The 26,459-nt window shown below is 38.4% G+C and overlaps 1 protein-coding gene and 1 pseudogene across 1 annotated transcript in view; both read left to right on the top strand.

Annotated features, from left to right (window-relative positions):
- TANGO6 (transport and golgi organization 6 homolog) overlaps positions 1-26,459 on the top strand; it is a 125,143-nt gene that overhangs the window by 70,243 nt on the left and 28,441 nt on the right. Inside the window, exons 15-16 of the mRNA XM_016164637.2 lie at positions 5,608-5,748; positions 18,949-19,100. Of these exons, the coding sequence (XP_016020123.2) occupies positions 5,608-5,748; positions 18,949-19,100 (293 nt within the window). The remainder of the gene's footprint in view (positions 1-5,607; positions 5,749-18,948; positions 19,101-26,459) is intronic.
- Positions 6,815-6,933, top strand: LOC118611698 (annotated as a pseudogene).

The following is a 26,459-nucleotide window of genomic DNA, read 5'->3' as shown; positions in this document are numbered from 1 at the left end:
TATTGCTTTTTTTTCTCAAAATAATCCAACAGCAATATCAAATACATGTAATTTTTTTTGTTCTATCCTTATTCTCTTTACCCAGTTTTCATTCAGCCTTTGACATTTATCCAATTCTCTTTATCTTTGTTGGTTTGAATCTTTTTTATTCTTTATTACTTTAGTGGGATTTCAGAAGAAAGGAAATACAAATGTTTGTGGTCATTTTGCTATGTTTGAATGCAGATTCTTTTTACATTTTCACCTCTAAAAGAGGTGGATCTATTTGAAAAGACCACATCCCTTTATCACAGGTTTTTTTTTTTAAAAAAAAACTTATTTATATTTGATAGGTAAATATACGGTTCAAAATTCACAGGGCACAAAAATATACAGAATGAAAATTCTCTTCTCTCATATCTATCCCCTAAATACCTCACTTCCTGCCCTAGAACCAACCAATATTATTATTTCTTGTGTATTCTTTCAGAACTATTTTATGAGTGTGTATTTCCCATTCGTGCACAAATTGTTGAATTCTATACACATTGTTCTGTACCTTGCTTTTCACTTAACAATAGATCTTAGAATTTATTCCATATCAGTTCTTAAAAAGCTTTTTTTAAAAAAAGAATGCATTGTATTCCATTGTATAAATGACCACAAGTTAATCAGTCCTCTATTAATGAACATTTAATTTGTTTTTCGTTTTTCCTATTACAAAGAATGCTACAGTGATGACTTTGTACATAAGTAATTTTCTACTTGTGGTAGGATATCTTTTAGGATAAATTACTAGAGTAGAATTTCTGGCTTAACATAGAATTTATATTTTAAAAGTAATCATTTTCTTACAAATGCAGGACAGAGTCTGCAAAATGTGAAGTGCTCGATTCGTTTTCCCATTCAAATAACGTCGTTTTCTCCCTCCTACTCTCACCCTGCAGAGGCAACCAAAACAGATTTGGATGCATAAAGAAGCTGATACTTTGCTCTTGGCAGTAGATTTCCCTTTATATTTAAGATATGCTATATTATTTTCTCCCCTTTTCTTCTATTCTAAAAACCTAAAAGGGTAGATACAAAATAGTTTCGTATAGTTTTTAACAACATTTTGACATATAATTCACATACCATACAATCCACCCACTTAAAGTATATAATTCAGTGGTTTTTTTTTCACAATGCGTAACTGTCAGTACAATCAATTTTAGAACATTTTTATTGCTCCAGAAAGAAACTCCATATCCCCCAAGCAGTCACTCCCAGTTTTTCCCAACTCCCACAGCCCTAGGTAACCACTAGGTCTACTTTCTGTCTATAAATTTGCCTATTCTGGACATTTTGTCTAAATAGAATCACACAACATGTGGGGATTTATGTTTCTTATAGTTTTTGTCAGAAATCTCTGAAAGGTTTGAGTAGGTGGTTTTCTAGGTTGACATGGTTATTTGAGAGGTAGGTGGTTATCTGCCCAGGGGAATGAGGCAGATTGTTTGAAGTGAGAATGGCTTAGCAAGTTCCTGGGGTAGAGCCAGTCAGCAAAGACATTTAGAATTAGACAGTCTTCCCTACAATGCAAGCACACTGTGGAAAGTGAGACTACACCTAAACTACTTTTACTGCCTGAGGTCTGCAACATCACTGAGCAGCATGCTAAGGGATCATCTTGAAGTCAGTACATTTTTTATCAGAATGCATTTCTGGCTTTGTAATGAAAGTCATTGGGGGAAAAAGAACAGTTATTTTACAAAGTTGACTATCTCTGTTGTGTTGCATTAAGTACTTCTAGTAATATTTTTAAAGTCGATTTGCCTATATCCTATGCTTTGCCCTAAAACACAGGTAGGTCAGAATGCTTTCATGAACTCTTGCCAGTTTGTTTCACCTTTACCTGCCAACAACGTTTCTTATCTCTTATGCCACATCTTATACCACACAGTCATTTTCCTGAGATCAGAGCAGGAGCAGCTATTGCTTACACAGTCATTTGGTTCTTATTGCCAAATGGATTGATGTGTCATGTTTCCTTGAAGCCTGTGCTGACCCAGAAATTACCTCATTTTCAAATTACAAAGGAATTATCAAGTGTGAGGGACCAAGGGTTGTGTGAAGGTTATGGCCATGCTTCCTCAGTGTCAAAATTCAGAAAACGTTTCAAACAAGAAACAAAACAGCCACACAAAATCTCATTCCTTTAAATTGTTATAGTCTTAACCATCACACATGATTCTCTTCACTGCTTGGTGTAGTAGTGAGGAGGGAACTGCCCTTGTCCTCTACATATTTTTAAACTATTAGGTGGCAACTGTATCCTAGAAGGTAAAACTCAAACAGTCAGAGGGCCATTTGGCAGCAGTTTGGAGCAGGCCAGCAGGAAGATAAACAGTTGCTAACATAGGACTGTGGGACACAGGGAAACTACTTTGCTGTTGGCAGCCTTTTAATGCAAGAATGGGAGAATTTAAAGCTCCCTGGTGGAATTAAAAGTTTGGCATTATAGGAAAAGTAAAAAATAAATCCGATATTCAAAAAAAAATCTGAAGAAGGTTGTGTTTAGATCCTTTGATTGAAAAAATCAAACTGGCATATGCATAAAGGATATTTATTGGCTTCTGTGTGCGAAGATTCTAGTGGGTAGAAGTACACTTGGATCCAGGGACTCAAAGCATGTTATCGGATCTCTTACTTTTCTCCTTCCTTCACTTGGCTTGACTCTCTTCTGTGTTGACACCATTTTTGGGTGGGCTTGCTCCCAAAGGGCCACTGTCAGCTTCAGGTTAATAACTTTAACAAAAAAAGAAAAGAAAAAGGAGCTTATCTTTTCCAATAGTTCCAGTGTGAGCTCCAGGATTGAATCTTATTGCCCATTCCTGAACCAGTCACTATGGCGGGGATGGGATGGAGTGAAGTATCCTCACCGACCAGACTGGGATGTGAGTTTACACATGAAGGGAGAGAGGGTGGGAAGTTAGCTCCACTTAAACCATGTAGACTGAGAGTGGAGAAGAGATATTTCCTAAAGGAACAACGCCAGATGTTGTTACCAGGAGAGGAGTAGATGCTGTGTGCACCCAAATGCCTGTCTGCTACAGAGAAGAAATCAAGAGCTCCTTTGGTTGTGAGGTATATAGCAGAATAATGTGCTCATAGAAGTAAATAACTGTTCTCCGCCAAAGACCAATGAGAGAAATAGGCATAAATAATAGAAGTAATAGATGTGTTTCAGAAAAGCTGGATATAAATTAAAGTTTTCCAAAGCAAATCTCATTTTCCCACTTATTGCCATGATAAAGTCACAACTGTATTGCTAAAAGGAAACAAATCTTCCAGATTTTTTAGTTGGGAACTTCTGATGGAAAGGAGTTATGATAGCTACAGACCTATAATATGTATGAGGCCTTGTAATATATTAGCAATACGATGTCTACCAGAATTACAATTACCAACCACCAATCCACTTTTCCTTTGGGGCTCTTTCAAAACTTGGAAGCTTTTTCATTTCTCTCCCTTAGTAAACAATTCATTTGTCCTTTTCTTAAGTAGTAGACTTTTTTCCTATGCTAAGATGTCTCTAACTCCACCTTGGACCTCCAAGAAGTTGTCCATTGTTTTACATAATAGAGCTAACAACAAATGCAGGGTCACATTTTCCCACTTGGGAAGCAGCCTAATTCAGGTTCTGCTGCAGCCTGAAACTCCTTTAAGAGCAGAGCTTCTGTTTATATAAAATTGGAGGTCACATAAAGGGGGCTGTGGCTTACGACCACATGCAGAGACTTCCTAGGCTTTTTGGAAGCAATGAAAAGGTAGGAGTCGAAAGGTCAGAAAAGAGGATGGGCAGACAGGTGCAGCCCTCAGCAGGTACACTGCCTTTGTGTATATTTGATTTATAACAGAATGGAATCACAACCTATAACATAATAAACGGTACATAGACTTTGCCTACAAGATTGTCAGGTTTAAACAGGAGATTGGTAAACTCAGGTGAAAAATAATTACAGATTTCTCAAGTATTTATATTACTCCTTCTCCATTTTCTTTTTTTTAATTCCTGAAATTTATATTAAGATTTTATCTTTGCATTTTTTTATTCATTCATTCAACAAATAGTTATTGAGCACTGCTCTGTGCTGGCACTATTCTAGGTATGAGGGTATAGCAGGATATAAAACAATCCTTGTAGAGTTCACATTCTAAAGAGGAACGCAGTCAATAAATAAGCAAATAGATAACATATTAAGTAATATTAAGTTCTGAGAAGAAAAATAAAGCAGGGTAAGAGGGATAAAGAGTGGTAGGAGAAGAAGGCTGCCATTTACTTTATGTTAAATGCAGTATTTGAACAGAGATGTGATGGGGTTTGGGGAGAGAGCTGTGAGGCTACCTGGAGGAGGAGTGGCCTAGGCAGAGGTGAAGATGCAGGGCCTGAAGCAGCTCAGTCTTAATCTGACAACAGTGAGGAGGCCAGAGTTGCTGGAGGACAGGGAGCAAGGGAGAGTAGGGTAAAAGTGAGGTCAGAGAGAAAGCAAAGGTGGGTGAGGATCGGGAGCTGCTCACATTCAGGGGAAAAGAGAAATCACTGAGAGATTGGGGGAGAAGAATAATGGGACCTAACATGTTTCCAGTTGCTTGAGGGAGTAGGGTGGAAGCAGGAAGACCAGTAAGATCATTAAAAAAAAAAAAAAAAAAAAAAAGCCAGAGATGATGGACCATCATCCACGGTTGAGCATTCTCATCCTGGATATGTTTTGAAATCCATATTTCCTTCTTTTGTTTTGTTTTGTTTTGTTTCTTTTTCCTCACTATTCTTTAGAAGTATATAATCTCCCTTGCCAACCTCAGTAATGGAATTTGTGTTTATATAGCTTTGAGACCATGGCTTTATTTCTGGTCCTGTCTTAGGTCATAGCTCTCCTCCTTCCACCGCCCCTCTAAAGAGTGCCTGATAATAATAACACTGTTGCAGATTACACATTTAGAAGGTACTGGCAAGTTGGGAGAAAGGTTCAGCAAGCCCTAGGAAGGGAGACTCAAGATCAGGATCTTCCCTATTTCTGATCAGGGAACTCAGCCATAAGCATATGTCTACTCCTGATCATGCCCAGAATACTCTGAAGATCTTTCCTTGTGGAAATCACTCTCATTATTGACAGTTTTACAGGGAGAATTCATGCTGGAATGGAGCACTACAGCAGAGACAGGAGTCAGTGCTGTGCTTCAGGCTGATATGTTGGCAGGGACAGAACTAGTCACAGAACCTTTGAGTCTCAGAATTAGAAGGATTACTAGAAGGCATTTAATCCAGTCTTCTGCTGTTGTGTGAATCCCTGCCATGATATGGCGTCATCTAGCCTCTGTTTCAAGAGTCTGTAATCCATAGATCATAGAATGTCAGGACTGGAAGTTATCTTAGATCTCATACAAGGGCTGGGACTAGAATTCAGGAATCTGACCCATGTTCTTTCCACTCAGTATGTTGTCGCTCCGAATAAAGTGCAGCCCTTGCCAGTAGAACTAAGGAAGTAGGTTTAAATATCTATGTGTTCATCCCATCACAGGCTGTCTGATTTATTTGTCTTTCAGTCCTAAATAGTAACGAAATCTTTCTTTTATTCTCAACCCCAGGGATTGCCCTGCTCTCAGACGCGTACCCTGAGAATATCTTGCTTTGTTTGTTGGCTCAGTATGACAGCGGTAACAACAAGCACACTCCGGAGACCAGAATGAAAGTCGGAGAAGTCCTGATGCGAATTGTCAGGGCTTTAGGTGAGTTTTCTGGTTCCGTCCATTTGGAACAGGGTGGTGGAGCAATATGGCTTTGGAGCCAAAGTCTGTATACCTAGAGGCTTGATATGCTAGTACCATGAGGGCAGGGACGCTCTTAATCATTCTACAATGCACAGGACAGCTTCCTACAGCAAAGAATGATCTGGCCTCAAATGTCAGTAGGACTCCTGTTGATACATCCTGTTCTAGAGCTCGTGTGGGCCATTCTGTTTCTGCTTTAACATCACTCACATGTATTAGTTTAATCCACGACTGCCACATACAGTTATGCTGGCTGTTCACAACTGTAAAATCTTCAAGAGGCGTCATTATATGAATGACGTGCCCTGGAGCTGAATGATATTTTCCCTGTGCAGTCATCCTGGTTGCCTGGGTATATCTGCCACGTTTTAGATTGCCATCTTACTGGAGAGGTTCGAAAAGTTATTCTTTCTGTAATATATTTACAAATTCTTTTGGACGTAGAAGCTTCTGCACATGGCTAATTTTATCTGCTTCATACCAATTTTATGAGCATAATTTTTAGTGGATAGCCTCTTCTCATATGTTTGCCTGTACTAAGTATGTTGGGTGCCTTGAGAAAGTAAGGCTAGATAGAGAGGGTGGGATGTACCACAGAGTTCCTTGAAGACTGGGCAGAGGAGTTTGGACTCCATGTAATGGGCATTTGAGAATCACCGTTGATTGTTAAGAGAGGAAGCAGCATGATGGGAGATATGTAGGAGTGGTTGGCAGGGGCATGAAAAATGGGTGAAGGAACGAGCGCCTGGAGCCAAAGAGATAGCTAGGGAACTATTGTGGTATTCCATGGCACAAAGAGATGAGGACTTCGGTTAAAGGGACGTCTGTGAGAATGGCGAGAAAAAGTGGATATTATAGACAATTCAGAGGAAGAAATGAGAGATTGTCATTTTTTTTTTTTTTTTTTTTACTTTTAAGCTAAAGGTAGAGTTATAATTTATCCAGCAACTATTATTCTTGTAGAACTGTTGAGAGGTTCAAATGAAATAATATATATGAAATCACTTACAAATATTTGAGTGTCATCTATGGCCATGCCACCCTGAACAAGCCCAGTTCCGTCTGATCTTGGAAGCTAAGCAGAGTCAGGCCTGGTTAGTACTTGGGTGGAAGACCACCTAGGAAGACCAGGTGCTGTAGGTGTAAAAAATAAAAAAAATAAAGGATCGTAGGCTGACAAGGTCCTTGCAATCTGTGAGGTCAACTAAGGGTTGCCTTGCCTACAAAAAAAAAAATTTGAGTGTCATTATAGAGACACGTTTACCACTGTTTTAATTATTGTAGTGAGGTTACCAGATACAGAAGTAGAGAGATGGGATTATCTACAGTGGCAGCCATTGGTCAGATAAATGAGAATTTGACATAAAGACTTAATCGTGGAAAACATTTTGCCTTTCTCTATCAGAGGTACATATTGTGACCCTGGAGCCATAACCTCCTAAGTTTTGAGCTTGACTCATATTTAATAGCTATGGACAAGCTATATAACCTCTCTGTTTCGTATTTGTAAAATGAGGATAATTATAGTAACTACCTTATTGGGTTATTATGAAATTAAAAGATAATATATGTAAAGTGTTCAGAACCAGAATCTCTTATGGTAAGGGATGAATAAATATTGGTTGCTATTATTTTATCATTGTTATTTTTGAGTGAGTATACCACATTCTTTCATTTTCCCGAGGCAAAAGCCAATCCCAAGTAAGCAGCTCTTCAGACGGGTGCAATGTGTAATCACCTGTTCTATTCCAGGATGCAAATCATAGTTGATCACTCTCAGTTAATCACTTTATTTTTTTAATTAGATCTAAGCATTTTAATTAATCCAGAACATCCCAGGAAGCTAATGTCCTACCTCAGAGACAATTGCTGTACTGACTGTGAATCACTCTATATGCATGTTTTTACATAATCCTTGAAATGGCCCTATAAGCCCATTCCTATTAGTATTATTATTACCTTTTTATAGAGAAGCTAGTGAGTTCCCCAGGGTCATACTTTGCTGCATCAGGGACTGAGAGCCAGACTCATTACAAAGACCATGCCCTTAGTCACAAATGTAATAAATAAATGGTTTGCTTTAATCAAACATCATTTTAGTTGATGTGGAGATTGTAAAAACCAAATTATACTATGAAATTAGAAAATCAGCTGCCTGATATTGGCTTGAACTCTTTAGTAGCAGAACATACATTGGTGACTGCAGTAGCAAAACAAAACAATCATGGGGCTTTTAAGTCGGGAAATTGCAGGAGTCACAGTCATCCAGCCTGCCACCTGTTATTGTATGGCCTCTGAGCAAGGAATGGCGCTTTCACACTTAAAGTTGGGGGTGGGTGGAGCAAAAGAAGCATAATCTTTGGTGATCCATGAAAATTATATGAAATGTAAATTTTAGTGTCCGAACATAAAGTTTTATTGAAACAGTCACATTTATTTGTTTATATGTTGTCTATGGCTACTTTTGCACTACAACAGCTAAGTTGAATAGTTACAACAGAGATTGTACGATCCTTAAAGCTAAAGTATTCATCATTTGGCTCTTTACAAGAAAAGTCTGCTGGCCTCTATCGTAAGGAGTTCATTATACAAGTACTTATATATGTTTCTTATGTATGCACCACATTGCTTGCTTTTCAAGGGAGTGTCTGTGGAAGTTATGCAACTTTCCAAATCATTCTTTAAGTCCTTTTTTTCCCATGTCAAGCTTCGTATTCTACTTCGTATTCTACTTTAAATAGCAGAAATCTTACCTTTTATAATTAGATCTCTTTAAAAAGATTTGAGTAGATAATGCATTTCTTTTCTGATAATCACCAGCAGCAAGAATCATTAGCTCAGCAGATATAAGATGCCATCGGCAAGGCCTCCTGTCTTTAGAGGTAGCATAATTATGTTTAATGTTTCAGCGTTTTATTCTGCTTTTATTTTTATTTTCGATGTCTTCATACTTTTGTCTCATTTCACTCCCCTATTCTAATTTAGAGTAAATTAAAGCATAAATTTGTGTTCTTCAATGTGTATGTGAAAGGATACAGGCCCATGAAGCACCTGATTTTCTCTTTTCTTTGCAAGTTTTAAAATAGAGGTTGTATTCATTTTGACTTATGGATTTGCAAGAGAGTAAACCAACAATCTAACTGAAATATAATATTCCTTTTAGGAAGAAATTGTACCTCAATTTTTGTTTTGCTGAACCTAATATAGTAGGGATTGATTTCATAGAACTTGAGGGATGTTGTGTTAATGATTTAAACATGATGTTGTATAATCAGGCCACAGACTTCTTGATTTGTGTTTGTCAATATTATGAGGCCAACTAACTCTTGGGCATGCTTTAACGAGTTTGAACATTTATGTAACAAATTAAATTAATTAAGTCACTGGAATGGTTTTAATACTTTAATCATTACAAAATTCTAAAGAGAGTTTCCTTTATTTAAACTATCTAGTTGTTTTTTCTTCTTTCTTCTTTTAAAATAACTTGCCATAAACCTGGAACTTTTTCTTCCATGTGATCACATTTCTGGGCTTTACTTTGTTAATTCTACCCTTCAATAAAATTCTGTCATGTTTCTGAAGCCTGTTACAGCCTCAAGCATACTCTTCAGGAGAATTAATCTGTTCATCTTGCCAGTAACACACTAGGGTAGAGTCAGTTATTGCAGATTTTCCTTGTAGGGTGACTTTGTGTAAACTAGAAAATTTGTGTGTTGATTAAATCAATCTTTTTTAGTTCTATGAGCTATTAAGATGGAATAAGTAACCTAGTTAATACATAACTATAGAAGTCTTGGCATCCCCCATTTCAAACTGTTCTTGTGTTACTTTAGTGCATTGAGTTGCCAAAAATCCATTGGTACAAAGCATTTCCTGTACATTGTTTTACTTTGTCCAAAAGATATTTTTCTATGGTTCATATTTGCACATTACTCTGTTATCTGAAGACAAAAAAAAAACATTCTTTTGCAAAATTGAGGGGTACAGTAGGGTCTCTGCCTCTCTTCAGTGACCCTCACTTATCTCATTTGTCTTTTCCTCTCCTATTTAAAACTTCCTTCTATAAGTCCTTCCCTAGGCTTGACTATCAAAGATGTAATAAAATTTCAGAGATTATCTCGCCTTCAAATCTTTCTTGTTCCTTCCCAGTTTGCAGAAAGATGTAGCAGGTATATTATTTACTAAGTGTTGGATGACAGCCTCCTATTGTGCTGCCCTTCTTGGGATGATTTTTTGCATTTCTAGTAGGAGGCTATTTAGTCCAAAGAAATAAAATTCTAATGATTACATAGACTCTTGGGCAATACATTTTGCTCATAGAAGAAATCTTTGGAGGCAAGAGGGTCTCTCTGGCTTTTTAAAACATACCTAGTAGGTCATTTGCATCAACAATAGTTCCCACTAACAAATTTGTTTTTGTTTAATGACTTATCCCACAGGGACCTTCCCATGGTCTATCAAAGTCTATCTATATACAATTTGCATCTAAATCACCCCTACTTATGTGGTCTATATGATGAGGTATACTGAAATCAGAAGCAGGGAAGGGAGGGCTAAGAGCTCTTGAAATCTTTGCTAACCTACTCATAGCTCAGGGTCACCTCTTGGTTACATTGCCTTAAAAAGCAGCAGATCAACAATTAGCCTTAGGGAGAAGAGTGGGTCCTGACTTGTAGACACCAGTAGGGGGAAATCTATCCAGGGACTACATAGCATTCTTGCCCAGTGACGACTGCGACTTGCCTCCCAGGCAAGCCCCATCAAGACCAGAAGATGGCTTTGGCTCCAGCAGTCTGCAGTGCCCTAATATGTGTATCAAGCATAGGGGTTTTAGCAGCTTTCACAAGGCCATTTATCAGTCATCTCCTACTGTTAGGAAATCGGAAGCGTTCAGCTCTTTTTACTTTGAAAATGGTAAGGAAGAGGGGAATTTTTTGTTCTTTTCTTTAGGCGAGAATTCATAGGATTCCAGCCCTTAAACAAGATGATTAAGTAACAATTCTGATTTTTGCCCTTGGACAAGAGGAACTTATTCCCGTTATGCCCTATTGCTTATGCACTATTTTAAGACGTGTCACTGGCTTCTTTTCTACTCATACCTTATAAGGTTACACAGAGAAAGATAAAAATTACAGGGACCATGAAATGCCAGTGAGGTGGGGGAATCAGTTGGCCATGTTTATGCCTTTTGTTTTAGAACGGAAGTTCCTGCCTGTCTTAATGGAGAGCCAAGTAAGTGTCCTTCAGGCAGTAGAAAAAGCCTTCTGCCTGGGAGACAAAAGCCTGGTCTTGAGAACTTGTCTTTCAGTAGCTGTGTGACCTGAGATTGGCCTCTTTTAAATTTTACTTTCCTTATTTTGTGATACAGAGCTAATAATATTTTTTTCTACCTACCTTAAATTCTTGTGAGGCTCCAATAAGATAATAGACACACAAGTGCTTCGCAGATAAAGAGGCTTACAAATGCACAGGACATTGCTTTGTTCTACAGCATTTTATGTCTGGGCTTTACTGTAGCTGCACATTTATCTTAACGAAGATCTCCTGTTCATCAGGAGAAGGGAAACTGAAATCAGAAAAGAGATAATTTCCCCAGAGTTACAGAGGAATTTCAAGGCTGAAAAGTAGTAGTTAATAGATCAAAATTTACTTATGAATTTTTTAATGATGAATTTCATCAAAAATTAATTGCATCTAAATTATTTAATTCTCTAAATGGCTTTTGGGAGAGAAAATCCTGTCATGATCTGCTATGCCAATCTAATTTCCTTCTGACCTCAACAGAAATTATCATCTCTGTTGACTCCGATCCACACATGTGACAATAAGTTGTAATGTTACAAGTAACCAGTCATTCTACTGTATTTCAGTAGTGAAGTAGAGTTCTAGGCCCTGAAATTTAGGAAAAGTGAATAGATGTTAGGTTAGCAGGGACATAAAAGGGTATGCGACCAGAACTGGGTCTATATTTTGTCTCCTATTTCCTCATTGACTGGATCAGCAGGGATATTCCTACGAGGGCACGTGCTCTTTACGATACTACCCCTAGGGATCTGTTCACTTTAGCTCTCAAATAAATAGGAATCCCAGATGGGAGGAAAAGCAGTTCTTCTGGATCCCTTTTTTTCAAGAACTGATTTAGTAAAGTATGTATTTTATCATTTAATCTTTTTATACCTTTGCTCTTTTTTTTCTCTTCAGAATATCTAACATCAAAAATGAAAGTTACATGGGGTAAAAGGGATCAAATATGTGGTGACAGAAGGAACTCTAATTATGGGCAATGAATGTACAATGCAATATAAATATGACACTGTTGAATTGTATACATGAAACTTATCGGATTTCATTAACCAATATCACCATAATAAAAATAAATTAATTTTTTTGTAATATCATATACTGTTAAAAAAAAAAACTACAAATACAGAAAGTACCACCTTGGAGAAAGGAAAAACATACTTGAACCGGTTAGATTACCAGAGGGGATCTCACATTGTAATCGAGTTTCCATCTCCACTGGAGGCTGGTCCATAAGAAGAAATGGAATAAAGAGTAAAAGAGATTTGGACAGGACATAATAAAAGGGCTGAGGCTCAAATATTGGCAGGAGGTCTTAACTATCCCTGGGTTCATGTTTGTCAAAGGTGGCTTGGTGCAGTCATTCCTATAGGTGGGATATTGGACCAAGTGGCTATAACTATGCATAAGGACCTCTGAGTCTAAATTTTCAATATTTTCTTGATTCTTTTAAGAGACTTTTAAATTACACTAATTATTTTTAATGAAGCAATGAAAATTAATTTAGAAGGTTTTATAATGTTACCCATTAAACTACCAGCTCTGAAGTAATAAAGACTGAAAATTTTTTTGGCACCATCTTTTACTGACAAATAAGGAAACAAAGAGCTGGCAGAAGTAGTGCCATTCACAAAAGCAGTGGGAAAGCCCTGAGTTCTGCTTGACTGGTGGTCAAGGGCAGGCCCCTCTCCTGTAGTGGGCATATCACCAAGGAATGTTGAGGGGAGCAGCCGTTGTGAATCGCCTGTGAGATTCGTTCCTAAGCCTTTGGTCTCTGAGCTTTTGGAAGGCAGAGGCATGTTTCCTATCAGATTCTACTTACACACATGTATCTCTTCTCTTCTAGTGTGCGAAGATTTTTATGTAGATTTATTTTTCCAACTTTATTGTAAAATAGATTCTTCAGCCCTCCTTCTATCCCTCCCACTTTCAAATCTTATTTAAAATAAAAATAACTTTATGGAGATACATAATTCATATACCATACAATTCACCCATTTACAATGTGCAGAGTTTTTTTGCGCATTCACAACATTGTATGGCCATCAGTACAATCAATTTTAAGACATTTTCATTATCCCAAAAGAAACCCTGTACCCATTACCAGTTAGACAATCACTAATCTACTTTCTGTCTCAAGATTTACTTATTGGGGACATTTCCTCTAAGTGAAATGATACAACGTGTAGTTTTGTGGTTTGTTTTGGTTTTATTTGTTGTTCGTTTTTTAGCTAGCGGCTTCTTTTACTTGATGTTTTTGATGTTCATCTATGTTGTAGCATGTATCAGCGCCTTGTTCCTTTTTATTGCTAAATAATATTCCATTGTATGGATATATCACATTTTAAAATCAGCTATACCAGGTGACTATAACAAAAGGGCACACTGCTAGACGAATATGAACAGAAATAGGCAGGGTCAAATCACAAAGGGTGTGAAGTTAAGGATTTGGAAAATGGGAAACTAATAATGCCAAAATGGTACAGTTACCTTGGCAGCCAGTTTGGCAGTTTCATATAAAACTAAACATACTCTTACTCTTATACATGTGTAAGTACAATCTGATATGAAATACACCTCTGCCTTCCACAAGCTCAGAGACCAAACAAAGGCTTGGGGACAAATCTCACAGATAATTCACCATGGCCGTGCCCTTCATGACCCAGCAGGCATGCTCCTTAGTATTTGCCTAAATGAATTGAAAACATATGTGCACAAAAACCTGCATATGAATGCTTATAGAAGCTTTATTCATAATTGTCAAAACTTGGAAGCAACCAAGATGGCCTTCAGTAGGTAAAGGGATAAATAGATTGTAGCACATCTAGATAACAATATTTTTCAGCACATAAAAGAACATGAAAAGACATGGATAAACCTTAAGTGCATATTACTGAGTGAAAGAAGCCAATCTGAAGTCTACATACCATGTGATTCCAACTACAGTCGACCCTTGAACAACACAAATTTGAATTGTACAGGTCCATTTATATGTGAATTTTTTCAATTAATATTATAAATGTATTGTCCTTATGATTTTGTTAACTTTTTTTTCTAGCTTACATTATTATAAGAATGCATTATATAATATAAAACATGTGTTAATCGACTTTATATTATTGGTATGGCTTCTGGTCAGTGATAGGCTTTTAATAGTTAAATTCCGGGGAGTCGAAAGTTATACACAACTGTGGGGGGTCAGTGCCTTTAACCCCTGTATTTTTAATGGGTCAACTCTATATGACATTCTGGAAATGCAAAATGGTGGAGACAATAAGATTAGTGGTTGCCAGGGTGAGCTGGGAGGGAGGGATGAATAGGAAAGTATGGAGGACTTTTAGGGCAGTAAAACTATTCTGTATGATACTATAATGGTGGTTACCTATCCTTATGCATTTGTCAACCCAGAGTGTATAACACCAAAGTGAACCTTAATGAAAACTATGGGCTTTTGGTGATAATGATGTGTCAATGTAAGTTCAATGATTGAAACATATGTAGGTCGTGGCAAAGGATATTATTGCTAGTAGGGGAGTTTGGGAGAACGGAGGTAATTGGGAACTCTGTATTTTTGGTTCAATTTTGCTGTGAACCTAAAACTGCTCTAAAAATGAAGTCTATTTTTTAAAAAAAGTATTATCAGTTTCCCATTGTTCACATCTTTAACTTTATGCCTTCCACGATTTGACCCTGGGCATTTCTAATCATTTCGCCTTTCAGTGCACCCTTTGTTACAGTCACTGGTATAGCTGTTTTGTGAATATGCCATCTATTTTATTCTCTCTTCCTGACCACCTTGCCTCCACAACTCTGCTGACACAGTTCCATCTACCTGGAGCGCACTTCCTCTTGTATCTGAAAATCCTCACCATCGTTCAAGATTCAGTGTAGATGTCACTTCCTCCATAAAGTCTTCCTCAAAGAGAATAAACATCACCCGTCCTATTACTCTCATGCCACTTGGTACCACTAGTTTCCTAGAAGAACAAAAATCTCCTTCATTTCTGAATCTTTAGTGCCCCACAGAGTCCTTTGCACATTAAATGTTTTTATTAAATTAGCTAGCTGGAAGGGCATTTCTCAAACTGAAGTCCGAAGATTAAATTCTAATATACTTCAGGGGTCTGAATTCTCTAAACAAATTTTTAGGTGTAGTCTCATTTTAATGATAATTCTGAATCAGTTGGATCCACATTATAATCACGTTGCACTGCACAATTTCAGTGCCTATACTTGTGTTTGAGAAACACTGGACTAAAACATTCCTCAGAATGTATGTAACCTTCTGATTATAAAGTAGTGCAGCTGTAAGTGATCATTCCATCTTTGGAAAATACAATTGGTTTTACCTAGCAGCACCTTAACCACCAGGATAAGATACTTCTTAGTTATTTCCTGTTCGTAGACAGAAGAGATAGTTGAGAATGGTTTTATTTACATTCACTTCTATGTCGGGGTAGGGGCGGGGAGAAGGAAGGGAGAGGAGGGAACAAAGAAAAAATAGAGGGCCCCCTAGACATTAGTAATAAAGTTTTGAAAGGATGATGTAAGGATTTGGCCAGGGGTTGAATTTTCTTTCTCACTGACATTTTCTCGGTTTCATCTTTATGACCTATTTCAGTAAATGATGGGAATGGTTGAGCCCTTGAAATCAGCAGGTCTCCAAAATTTATTGTATTAATTCAAATTTGATAGTGCCCTTCCACTAAGTTAGGTCACCTCAGGCCCTTAATGAAAGAAGAGGGGATATGATAAATGAATCTCTCAATCTGAATTTCAGAGTACCATTGAAAAGCCTGATAAAAATCTTCCAAATCCTAATTTGTTAAAAGAAGCTTTTCACATATACAGTAATTGATACAAGCAAGTCATAGGCAGGTTAAAGAATTTTCAGCTTTCTCTTTTTACTGTTGCACTTGATTTTTCACCTTCCAAAGTAACTTGTTTTTATCAAATTTGTTCAAACAAATCTAGATCCTTCACTTGCTTCCTTGAACATACAGCTGTTTTCTCCTCAATAAGGTTGATTATCGCTGACATCTTGAGAAGAATATGAAGATGCAAATGGGCAGGTGTTATCATTATCATTGCACAAAGTAGAAGTCGTTGAGTTATGTTTCTGAGCGGGCTCAGATTTACTATGTTCCTTTCCCTGAAGCTGTTTAGAAATCCTGAGGAAAAGACAATGGTCTCTCTAACTTCAGTTACATGGGTATCTCTTAGTCTACCTCTTGTAGTCTGTGGTGAGTACTTTCTGAAATGGAGGTGAGGGAATTCAGAAATCAATATCATATTTTGTAAAAGCCATATAATATGCTTGTTTTTAAGGAGACAACAAGATGATGATGAATGTGTGCCCTTGTCAGGGGACAAGTGTATGCCATCTTTTAGACAAAAGGTGAATTAGGGTCTTAGAATCTTGTGACTCAAATAAGTTTCAAGTGAAGCAATAACAGCATTTCCTCTGGAGAGAGAGAAAGAGAAAAAGAGAGAGATTGAGAGAGAGCGCAAGAGAGAGAGAGAGAAGCAAGCAAGCCAGCCAAAAACAAAAAACAAAAAAAACACAACCCTAAATCAAAACCAAGAGTGGGTGGGATAATTGAGGTTTTGTTGCTTAATCAGAAACTAAAGAATAGTAGTGGGTGTCCTGGAGCCCAAGGTTTTAGTTCATAATGAACTGAGTTAGTCAATAGTTGTGAAATATTCTCAGCATATAGCCCCTTCTCATGCGCAACTACTGTGGTTACTCACCTTTTTTTTTTTTTTTAATAGGTTGGCAGATGTTTAAAGATGACTTAGCTCTTTGGGAAAGTTTACATATATATATATATATATAGTTCCAATTAAAATTGTAATTAGAAGGAAAAATTTGGGTTTAATTTTTTCCTTTGTTATAATTATAAAATTGATTTTTGAATTCTTTATAAAACTTGATTTTTGAATTCTTTATAAAACATATACAGTCTTAAATTTCTTTGTTTTGGCAAATCTGATTTCCTGGCTTTGTACTGATACACGTAGAACTGACATAGAGGTACTCTACAATTTTAAAGAATATTTCAGTTTTCATATTGTATCGGAATGCTTTTGGCTGGCTGCAGGTACAGAAGTTCCCAACTCGATTGGCCTAAACATAGCAAATACATCATTACACAAAACAAAAAGTCCAGGACTAGTTAATTTTTTGACTCCATGTCATCATTCAAGACCCAAATTCTTTTCATCTTTCTACTCTGCTAGCCTCAGCTATTTGGCCTCATCCTCTAGTCCCTCATGGTTTCAAGTTGGCTACAGCAACTCTAAGGTGTCATATCTTTACCATGGCCAGAGGCAAAACATATTCTCAGAGTCTTCCAGCAGATTTTTCTTTACACCTAATTATCCAGGTTGGTCACATGCCCATACTTAAACCTTTTAAGGCAAGGGGAGATGTACACCGCGATTCACTTAGATTAGTGAAGACCTTAGCCTGAATCACATCAGTGGTGGTTAGGGCCAGGGGGAAGATAGATATTTGAATGAAATTAGAGTATGATTTGCAAGAAAGAATGGGAGAATGCCAGTGAGATGTACAAAACAAAATTTGACATACAGGCATCCCTAAAGCTCAAACTAAGAACCCTTTATATGTGGGATCTTTGAATTCTCTGCCTGTGTCAAATTGCAGAGAATGCAGCTATATCCTCTGACTACATGTATTCATTTTATTCTTCGTAGGAATCTGGTCAGGGCTGACCCCCAGCCTGGAGACTAGGATCCAGTATAGTCTTGAGAAATCAGCTATACAGCATGGTAGGAGCTAGGAGGAAGGAGGATTAATTGGAGGCTAGCAGAGCCCCCAGGAAATGGGGGCAGAGCTGTAAATCCTGAGAGAACAGGTTTGAACAAGAGTGTAACAAATCTAGGCCACGTATTTGAGGTCTAAGAGAGACCTGGTTGCATGGAACATGATGGCAGGGCACTTTGAGAAATGAAGAGTAGATGCAGTATGTGTTCCAGCTCTGCCAGTCTAGTACCTGGAAAACAGGGTCATAAGTGGGCCCAGAGTCAGCTCACTTGGTACAGTGCGGGCTCTTGAGATGCTGACCTTTGCACTGGCTCTTTTTGGTTCTTAGGTGCACTTCAGGTGGTGTTGGTAGAGCATGCAGTTACATGGATGCTCATTTGGAAAGTAGTAAGGAAGCTCAGACAGGGCAAGAATTTGCATACGTGGAACATTAAGTTGTGGTTTTGTTTATGTAAATAATATGCCCTTGGCTTTTATGGAGGCTCAGTATAAGAAATAGCCATATGATTTTTCCATTGAATACAAAACTTGTCCATTCTGCTCTTTACTTTTCCCCTAGGTTTTCACATGACTTGTTCCTTTGGGTCTTCTCCTCTGAATGCTTTTCCCTGAGCCCTCATCCCTGGCTCTCAATCCCACCACCATCCTTCTTTTTCTTCATAGCCCTTATTGCTGCTGGAAGATTTATTTACTCTTTGTTGTCTTTCTCCCCAACCAGAAGCAGGCTTCATGAAGATGGGAACTTGCTTTCTTGTTCATGCTATATTATCTCCAGTACTGGGAACATACTTTTTTCTATGCATTTGTATATTTAGTATAATATTTAAATCTGTAAGTTTGGTTTCTTAATAGTGAGAGAAGTTAATGTGTGTAGGCATTTTTACATACATAAACGTAATGATACTCGTCCTTTTAGTTTCTTTTGCTCTTCCAGAGCATGATTTTTAGTGGTTATGCAACTAATTTGAAATGTATAAAACACCATACAGTGTACCATGAAAATATCATTGTTTCTTGTTTAAAAAGCTGGCAGTTTGCTTTAACACATTTTGATTTCCCTTTTTCTTTAGGGGACATGGTTTCAAAGTACCGAGAACCTTTGATCCACACCTTCCTGAGGGGCGCAAGAGATCCAGACAGTGCTCACAGGGCCAGCAGCTTATCTAACCTTGGGGAACTGTGCCAGAGGCTGGACTTTCTGCTGGGCTCCGTGGTCCATGAGGTACTGCATGTCGATTCTTTTCTCTAAAGCTTGTCTTCACTTGGACCTATGGTATAGCTTTGGATTGGGAGTCAGGAGACCTGTGTTATTTTTCAATATTGGTTAAGTCCTTTAACCTCTGTCTGCTTCACTAGTCTGACATGTATATCGAAAGTTATATTGGTAAGAATTTTTTAATTGAGAGTGATAGGAAGTCATCTTATCCTACATTAAACAATAAAAGAGGATTTATTATGAAGATTCCAAAGTAACTAACAGAATTGAAGAAACCTTGAGGAAGGGCAGATGAAACTTTACCTGAGTTTCTGGGCCACCTGTGAGCCTCATCTCTGTTCACAGAAAAATCTCAGGCAAACACTCTAATTGGTCTTCTTTGGTCACATATGCTCTGTATTCAGGGGAACAGGGTCATTTACCAGAAAAGACTGCATTGTTCACTTTACACCCAGTGCCTGGTCCATAGTAGGTAAGTGAGCAGCCAGAGTAACAGCCGTACCAAGCGTTGGCGCAGGATGTTCCTGATTCTAGAGTTCATGAGCATCTTGTCACACACTTGTGTGTTGCTCCATGAGTATCTTGCTCTAGCCCCTTAAATTTTATCTTTGCCCTCGTGTTCTTTAGTCATGAATATATTAATATGTACCTCGAGCACCTACTACATGCTAGCATGTTGCTATTTAGAGATGATGAAAGAAAGGATGAGTTAATACATGGCCAGGATCTTTTTCAGAACAATGCACTTGACCATCTCTAATCTATTTTATAAGAAAATGGCTTATAAATTATAAATATATAGATAAAATAGTTTATATTACCTTTTTATTTATGAGGGACCAGATTTCTCAACAGAGCATGTAACTTTTATAAGAACAAAAACTTAGACAACTGTAATAGTGGTATCTTAAGAAGTACCTACTGAGAAGGAATTTTCTTCAATGTCTGACGATTGTACCTTATCAACAAGCACAGAAACACACTCATCGATGTATACATACACTTGAATTTATGATATTTCCTAGTTCCTGAGCTTTATTTATGTGCTTCGTTTTATTGATTATAAAGGCTACTTTTATCATTAAATTCCAACTTAGGATTTTTAGGAAAGTTATTTATCAGTCATTTCCTCTCCTTTAACTCTTCCTCAGACATACTCCTATGCCTGTTTTTTTCCCCTATCTTTTAAAAAATAATTTAGAAACAATGGTTATTATTGAATTAAAACCTTCAATTGCTCCAATGTACATGAACCATTAGGCACTTGGTCTTTGGTTGCTTTGGATGGCACTTAGCACATCTCTTATTCTTTAGTAATATTAACTTATAATACTTAAGGGAGGGCCTTTGTGGGACTATTTGGTTATAGAAGCTAAAGATTTCAGCCTATTATAACTTCTCTGGGTCAAATATTGAAATTATTCCCACATTTTTTTTCTCTTTACTTGGTTTCTTCATGTGACTCAACCTAAACTGAACCATAAACCATGAACTGAACCATGACTTGGGTCATGATCTGAACCAAGCTCAGATATTATTATTTTTAATAACAGCTTTATTGAGATAGAATTCATATACCATACAATACACCCGTTTAAAGGGTGCAGTTCTATGATTTTAGTATATTCACAGAGTTGTGTAAGCATCACAATTTTTCCTTTTAAAAAATCGTAGCTATGAACTGAATAAAAATTTCCTCTGTATCTTCAAATAGATCAATTTGGACGTGGCAGGATAGTATACATTTTCTAAGATCAGTGAACCTAGACAGTGTCTGAACATCATGATCTTCCCAGAACCCCAAAACTGAGACCCTGTTTCTTTTTGAGCCCCTAGGTTCTTCTTTCCTTTCTCTCTTCAGGAAAATCTTAGCATGTCGGCAGCATGATTACCTGTTGAAAGTGTGGGAGAAATCTCTTGGTTTGGTTAATTAGAAAGATTAAGCTAAAGCAGGTTTTGTAGCATTCAAGAAGTGTCATCTTTCTGGAGGCTCACCTCACCTGTTGAAAGAGAACCAAAAGGCCCAGCTCCACCACCTGCTTACCTGTGTTCACTTGAGAAGATATATTAGTCTCAGCTCTATTTCCTGACTGAGAAAATGGAATGAAACTACCTACGATGCAGGATTGTTAAAAAGATCTAACGTTTATGCGGAAAATAAGAAGAAGTAGAGGAAGCTAAGGGTGATAAGGTTTGTATTGTTAGGCAAAGGGGAGATTGCAGTAAATTGTGTATTTAAGGTGAGCCCTATTGAGAAGGTGACATGTCAGTAAAGAAATTTTAGTTCTCTATTTTAAGATCTTTCTTCAAGGAACATTTTGGTCATTTAAAGGGGGTTGAGGATGACAGCGACGAGGATGAGTGGCAAGGAAATGGGAAGAACAGGAGCAGCCAGTGTCCTTCGTATGTCCCAGTTATACATTTACCAAACACCTGCAATGTGCCAGGCCCTTTGTTAGGTGCCAGGAAGTAAACACCCTATAAGATACCACCTTGCCTTCTAGACCTGGGCAACTTGGTAGAAGACACAGACATCAATGATTATAATTAAAGTCCATTATGTGTGCTGTGGGAGCACGTTTTAGGAGCCCCTCAGTTAGGTTTGGGTACTGAAGAAGATGCGATGGAGGAATAGACCCTTGGTGGTAAATCTGAAGAGTAAGTGGAAGTTGGGTATCCCAGAAAGGCAGAGGTGAGAATTTCAGCAGAGGGAGCAGCTTATGTAAAGGCACTTTGGTGTGGGAGAACCCGACAAGTTTGAAGAAGTATAGGAAGATCCAAAAAGTTGGAGTGGGAAGTTTGTTGGTGACAGAGCTGGGGCAAAAAATAAAAGAGGCAGCAGGGGCCACATCGTGAAGTACTTCATTAGCTTTATGCCTTCGTGGTTCATAGCAAGAGTCAAGCATGGCTTATAAAGCCTTCAGAAATGCAGTATGAATAGGTAGTAGACTATTTACTTAACATGGGTATTAACACAGAGAGAGCCTACCTTTTATTTCAACTTTAAAATCGATGTGTGGAGCTGCTGCTCTGGGGGCATCCACCTGGCAAACCCCTTGTCCAGCTCTTCCACATTCTCTGTTCATAGAGATCTGGACTTTCTTTAACATCAATACTAGGAGTGTTTATAATCATTAACAAATTGTGAGCACAAGAAGGACAGAATCGGTATTTACCCTTGCACCCTATAGGACCTATTACAGTGCTTGGCACTTAGTGGGTACTTAGTAAATGTTTGTTGATTAATATTGAAGGGAAAGGGGGGGGTAAGGCTTATTTAGGAAGACTAATTTCTACATATCTTTAAAATAGTAATAATAAAAATAAATAAACTAGTAATAATAGCAAGCACTTAGTACTCCTCTGAGTGCCTTTCGTATGTCAACTAGTCCAATCCTGGCAGAAGGAACTGAGGTACGAGAAATAAGTTGCCAAGTCATGCCAAGAGGAAGTGGCAAGTCTGGGATTTGAATGCGGGCAGCAGGTTCCCAAATCCATGCTCTTAACTACTCACCTATATTTTCTCTCAATAAATATTTTTAGTTCATTTATAAGATTGCTTTTTTGGCCTTGAAAAGTAAGAGACTTGCCATGTGAGAAAAGCTACTGACAGGAAGGGTCATGTAGCTCCATCCTAATAGCATTTGCTTTTGGCAATTAAACTTCAGAAGGCAATATATTCCCTCTGATTTGAAAAACCAGGTGTTTCTAGCCCACATAATTTCTGTCTCTTCTTTTTAGTTGTTCCTTCTTATGTATCATCCCACGCTTGCCATGTCATCAGTGCCAAACCAGCTGCCTTGGGTGGACTACAAGTTCAAACATGATTGGACACCTGACAGTCTTAGTAGTTCAGCCTTTGAGTCCTCCTATAGTCAGACCACTCTTGTCCATTTGTATTGAAAAAGTGGCATATTTGGCTTGGCTTCTAAGTAGTTCTTCATTTGTTTATTCATTCAACAAGTATTTATTGAACACTTACTCTGTGATAGTTATGGGGCTACAACCAAACTATGTGCTAGGTGGTGGGGAACCAGCTCTGAACACAGCAAAGTTCCTGCTCATGGAAATGACATTCTAGAGAGGAGAGTTAGGTAACAAACAAGCAAACAAGTAAATAAATGTATACTGTGGTCAGAGGGAGTAAGTGCTAATCAGATAAATCTAGTAAGATAAGGGGCAGGAAGGGAGCTTGTATGTGAACTTGGATGAACAGGAAAAGCTTCAGTAATGAGTGATGTTTGAGCAAAGATCTGAAGGAAATAAGGGTCAACCCAGGCAGATACCTGGGGAGAGAGCATTCTAGGCAGAGGGAGCAGAAGTACAGAGGCCCTGACACAGGTGCACACTTGACTTGCCAAATAGCAGGGCTGCTGTAGCTTGAGTGAAGAAGGTAAGGGGAGGTATTGGAGGCGGTGGCAGTCCAAGTGGGGCCTTGGAAGGACTTTGGCTTTTACTGTGAGTGAGATGGAAAGCCAGAGCTGAATAAAACAATCTAATTTATTTTAAAAGATTATTGTATCCTCTTCTATGACAGTTCCTTCAGTGTCCCATGAAAGCTATGGACATCTTTTGCAGTCTGAAAAATGCTTAGCCCAAGCATGTACTGGTGGAGAAGGAGCTTTAACTTTGGGCAAACCGAAGGATTTCTTCATGAGCATTTGTCATGTGCCAGGTATATTAGAAGACAAAAAAAAGACCCAGTCTCTTCCCCCAGGGATATCTCAGTGGAGTGTGATATTCCGAGGAATAAATAAGACAGTGGGGTAGAGTGATGTCATAGAACAACCACAAGGTGCTGAGGGAACATGGAGCTGGGACCCTTAGTTAGACTTGGGAGGGCAACAAAGATGTTACGTTGATCAAGTGTTGGCCAGGCAGAGAAAGAGGAGAAGCGTAATCTAACATGATCTGATCTAGGGATCATTACTTTAGCCCATGGGCATCTGAAGAAATTTATCCTACCTGCTGGGTGGTCCAGATTTGTGGGCGTCCATGCTGTGACAGTGCATGCTGGCAAGGCAGTAATATAAAGGATAGGATCGGCTCTTCCACATTCTCTGTACTGGGAATTCAGGTTTTGCCTCTCTGTTGGTGTCGAGATTTAACCTGTTTGGAGATCATTTTTATTTTTCCCAATTTCTTCTTCCTGTCAAGAGCTATATTGCTTGAAGTCAAATCTAGATAGGCTCTTTCATCTTTATCCCTCTCTCTCTGAGAAGGAGATATGTTTTAAGTGAGCTGCATTGCGAGGCCCATCCTCAGTACAGCAAATAAGATATGCCCTAGGTGACAAGTGAAGAAGCAATCCACTTTAAATGTGATGCCCACAAACCTGAGCTTTGAGGTCTGATTCAAAGCTATTGCCTTGGGTCCAGCCGAATAATCCAAATTGATTACCAATTTTCCCCAATCAGTTTTGTAAGTGGCAGGGCATGTGCAATTTGAGGGTACATAGACTCCTGGGAAACTTCGAGGAAGCTTAAAGTAGCCACCACAATTCTCTTTCATGGCAGATTAAATGAGCAAAGTGAGCACTTTTGAATTAGAGGCCATACTGCCTTTGCTGTTAACGTTTCTTAGTTTACAAAATAGAAGGACAGATGGTCCAGTTTCAGACAAGTTAGCATACTGACTGAATTTTAACAAAGGAAGCATTAGAGAAAGAGTTGAAGATTGAAAAAAAAAATTGAAATCATGTGTTCTCGATACATACCTCAAATCTGGTACCTCTCTTCTGGAATTTTCCAAGGGAGTAGTGTGTGTGTGTGTGTGTGTGTGTGTGTGTGTGTGTGTGTGTGTGATCTCGCCACTTGAATTATCTTTATTTATATAGTTCTAATTATGCTTGGTGTGTGCCAGCTGTTTGAGGAGTGATGTTTTTCCTTGTTTATGTTGGCTTCTATCAAGTGTTAAATTACTTAAACTGACCTTTAGTGTTTCCAAAGCAATCATCATCTTTCTCTCTGTACGGCTTTCAGAAGTGGATATGATTTATGTAATTTAGCCAATGAAGAAAAAGCCTTACATAGTATGGCCTATTAAAATAGATACATCAACCTGTAGGGCAGGCAACATGAAGATCACATAGAATGGATTTCTGCCCTCTGGGAGGACTTAGAAACAGAATAGAAACATTACACCAAATCATACATTAGTAAAGACCTTACATCATTTATCTGTCTATTCAACAAGGCTTTTAGGGGTGGAAGGCAGTGTTGAGTATGTCCTTGGGATTGGAGGTGAGAGAGACTAGCCATGGGGGTGACTTGTTGAGACTGAACAGATGAAAGGGGCCCTGCTTCTAGTGTTTGACGAGGGGTCTGTCCCACCAGCCTGCAATAGAGCAACATTACAAGTTGGTTATGGGAGTGTGACCTGAAAAGAAAGTTCTTCTTATCTCTGGATATCTGCAAGGTCATATTAAAATTCTGATGCTTTAAAAATATTTTGCATAACCAACCATTATACATTTGGTTTTTGTGGCAGAAGTATTGAGGAAGGTTCATGAACACTTTTCTGTTCACAGGACCCTTGCTGATTGCCCTGGATGGCTGCTTGCAGACAGGCTTGAGTCTGGTGCATAAATCACTAACAGCCTGTGGCAAGCAGGAAACTGTTCCTTCTGATCTCAGCAAGGCTTGTAATAACCAGCTCTTCTCTAGTCATACCTTCAAGGTGGCACGGGGATTCAAGAACTAGCTTTGTAGGGAAAGCCCTTTTCTAGCCAGGATGCCTCTGCCTGCCCCAGTTATGGAATAAATGTCAGAGTTAGAGCTGGCCTGACACTGAGAGCTGAGACAGGTGTGGTCCACTCAGCAGAGTGAAGCAGAATAGAGGTGGCAGAGCTGGACACCATCAGGGCTTTAGGCCAGGAAGCCTTGGTGAAATGAAATATGGAAACACGAGCCCAAAACTTAACCTAGAGGGAAGTGGGCAGAAAGGCTTGGGAGCATCTGCACATTACCTGGCCTGTGCTGGCTTTCATGCTTTAGTTATCAGACAGAATAAGCTGAACTTTCATGTGTCAAGAAGGACTCAGACCTAGCTGTAACTTGTTTCTCTGATTTCAGCTCTTACTTGTAAATACTAAGCCTGCAAGTGGAGGTAGCTATTATATTGTTGCCTGTTTGGAGGTTGCCCAAGGAATTCCTCCTAGGACTGAGTTACCTCCACCATTAATGCCAGAGACATGGAAACCACTGGATGGCCTTGAGTCCGGGTGTCCCAGGTCAAAAGCAGAAGCAGCTTGCTGGGACTTATTGAAAAACAGCCCCCGAAGAGTTGAGCTTTTCTGGGATTTCCCTTTACTTGCAAACTGAAAGTTTATCTAATCAATGTACAGCTTGATTAAATGCCAGTGCA

The sequence above is a fragment of the Rousettus aegyptiacus genome, unplaced genomic scaffold, assembly GCF_014176215.1.
Source record: "Rousettus aegyptiacus isolate mRouAeg1 unplaced genomic scaffold, mRouAeg1.p scaffold_m13_p_14, whole genome shotgun sequence".
In the NCBI taxonomy this organism is placed as follows: Eukaryota; Metazoa; Chordata; class Mammalia; order Chiroptera; family Pteropodidae; genus Rousettus; species Rousettus aegyptiacus.
The sequence above is the reverse complement of the archived record's forward strand: the minus strand, read 5'-3'. Positions and strand labels throughout refer to the sequence as shown.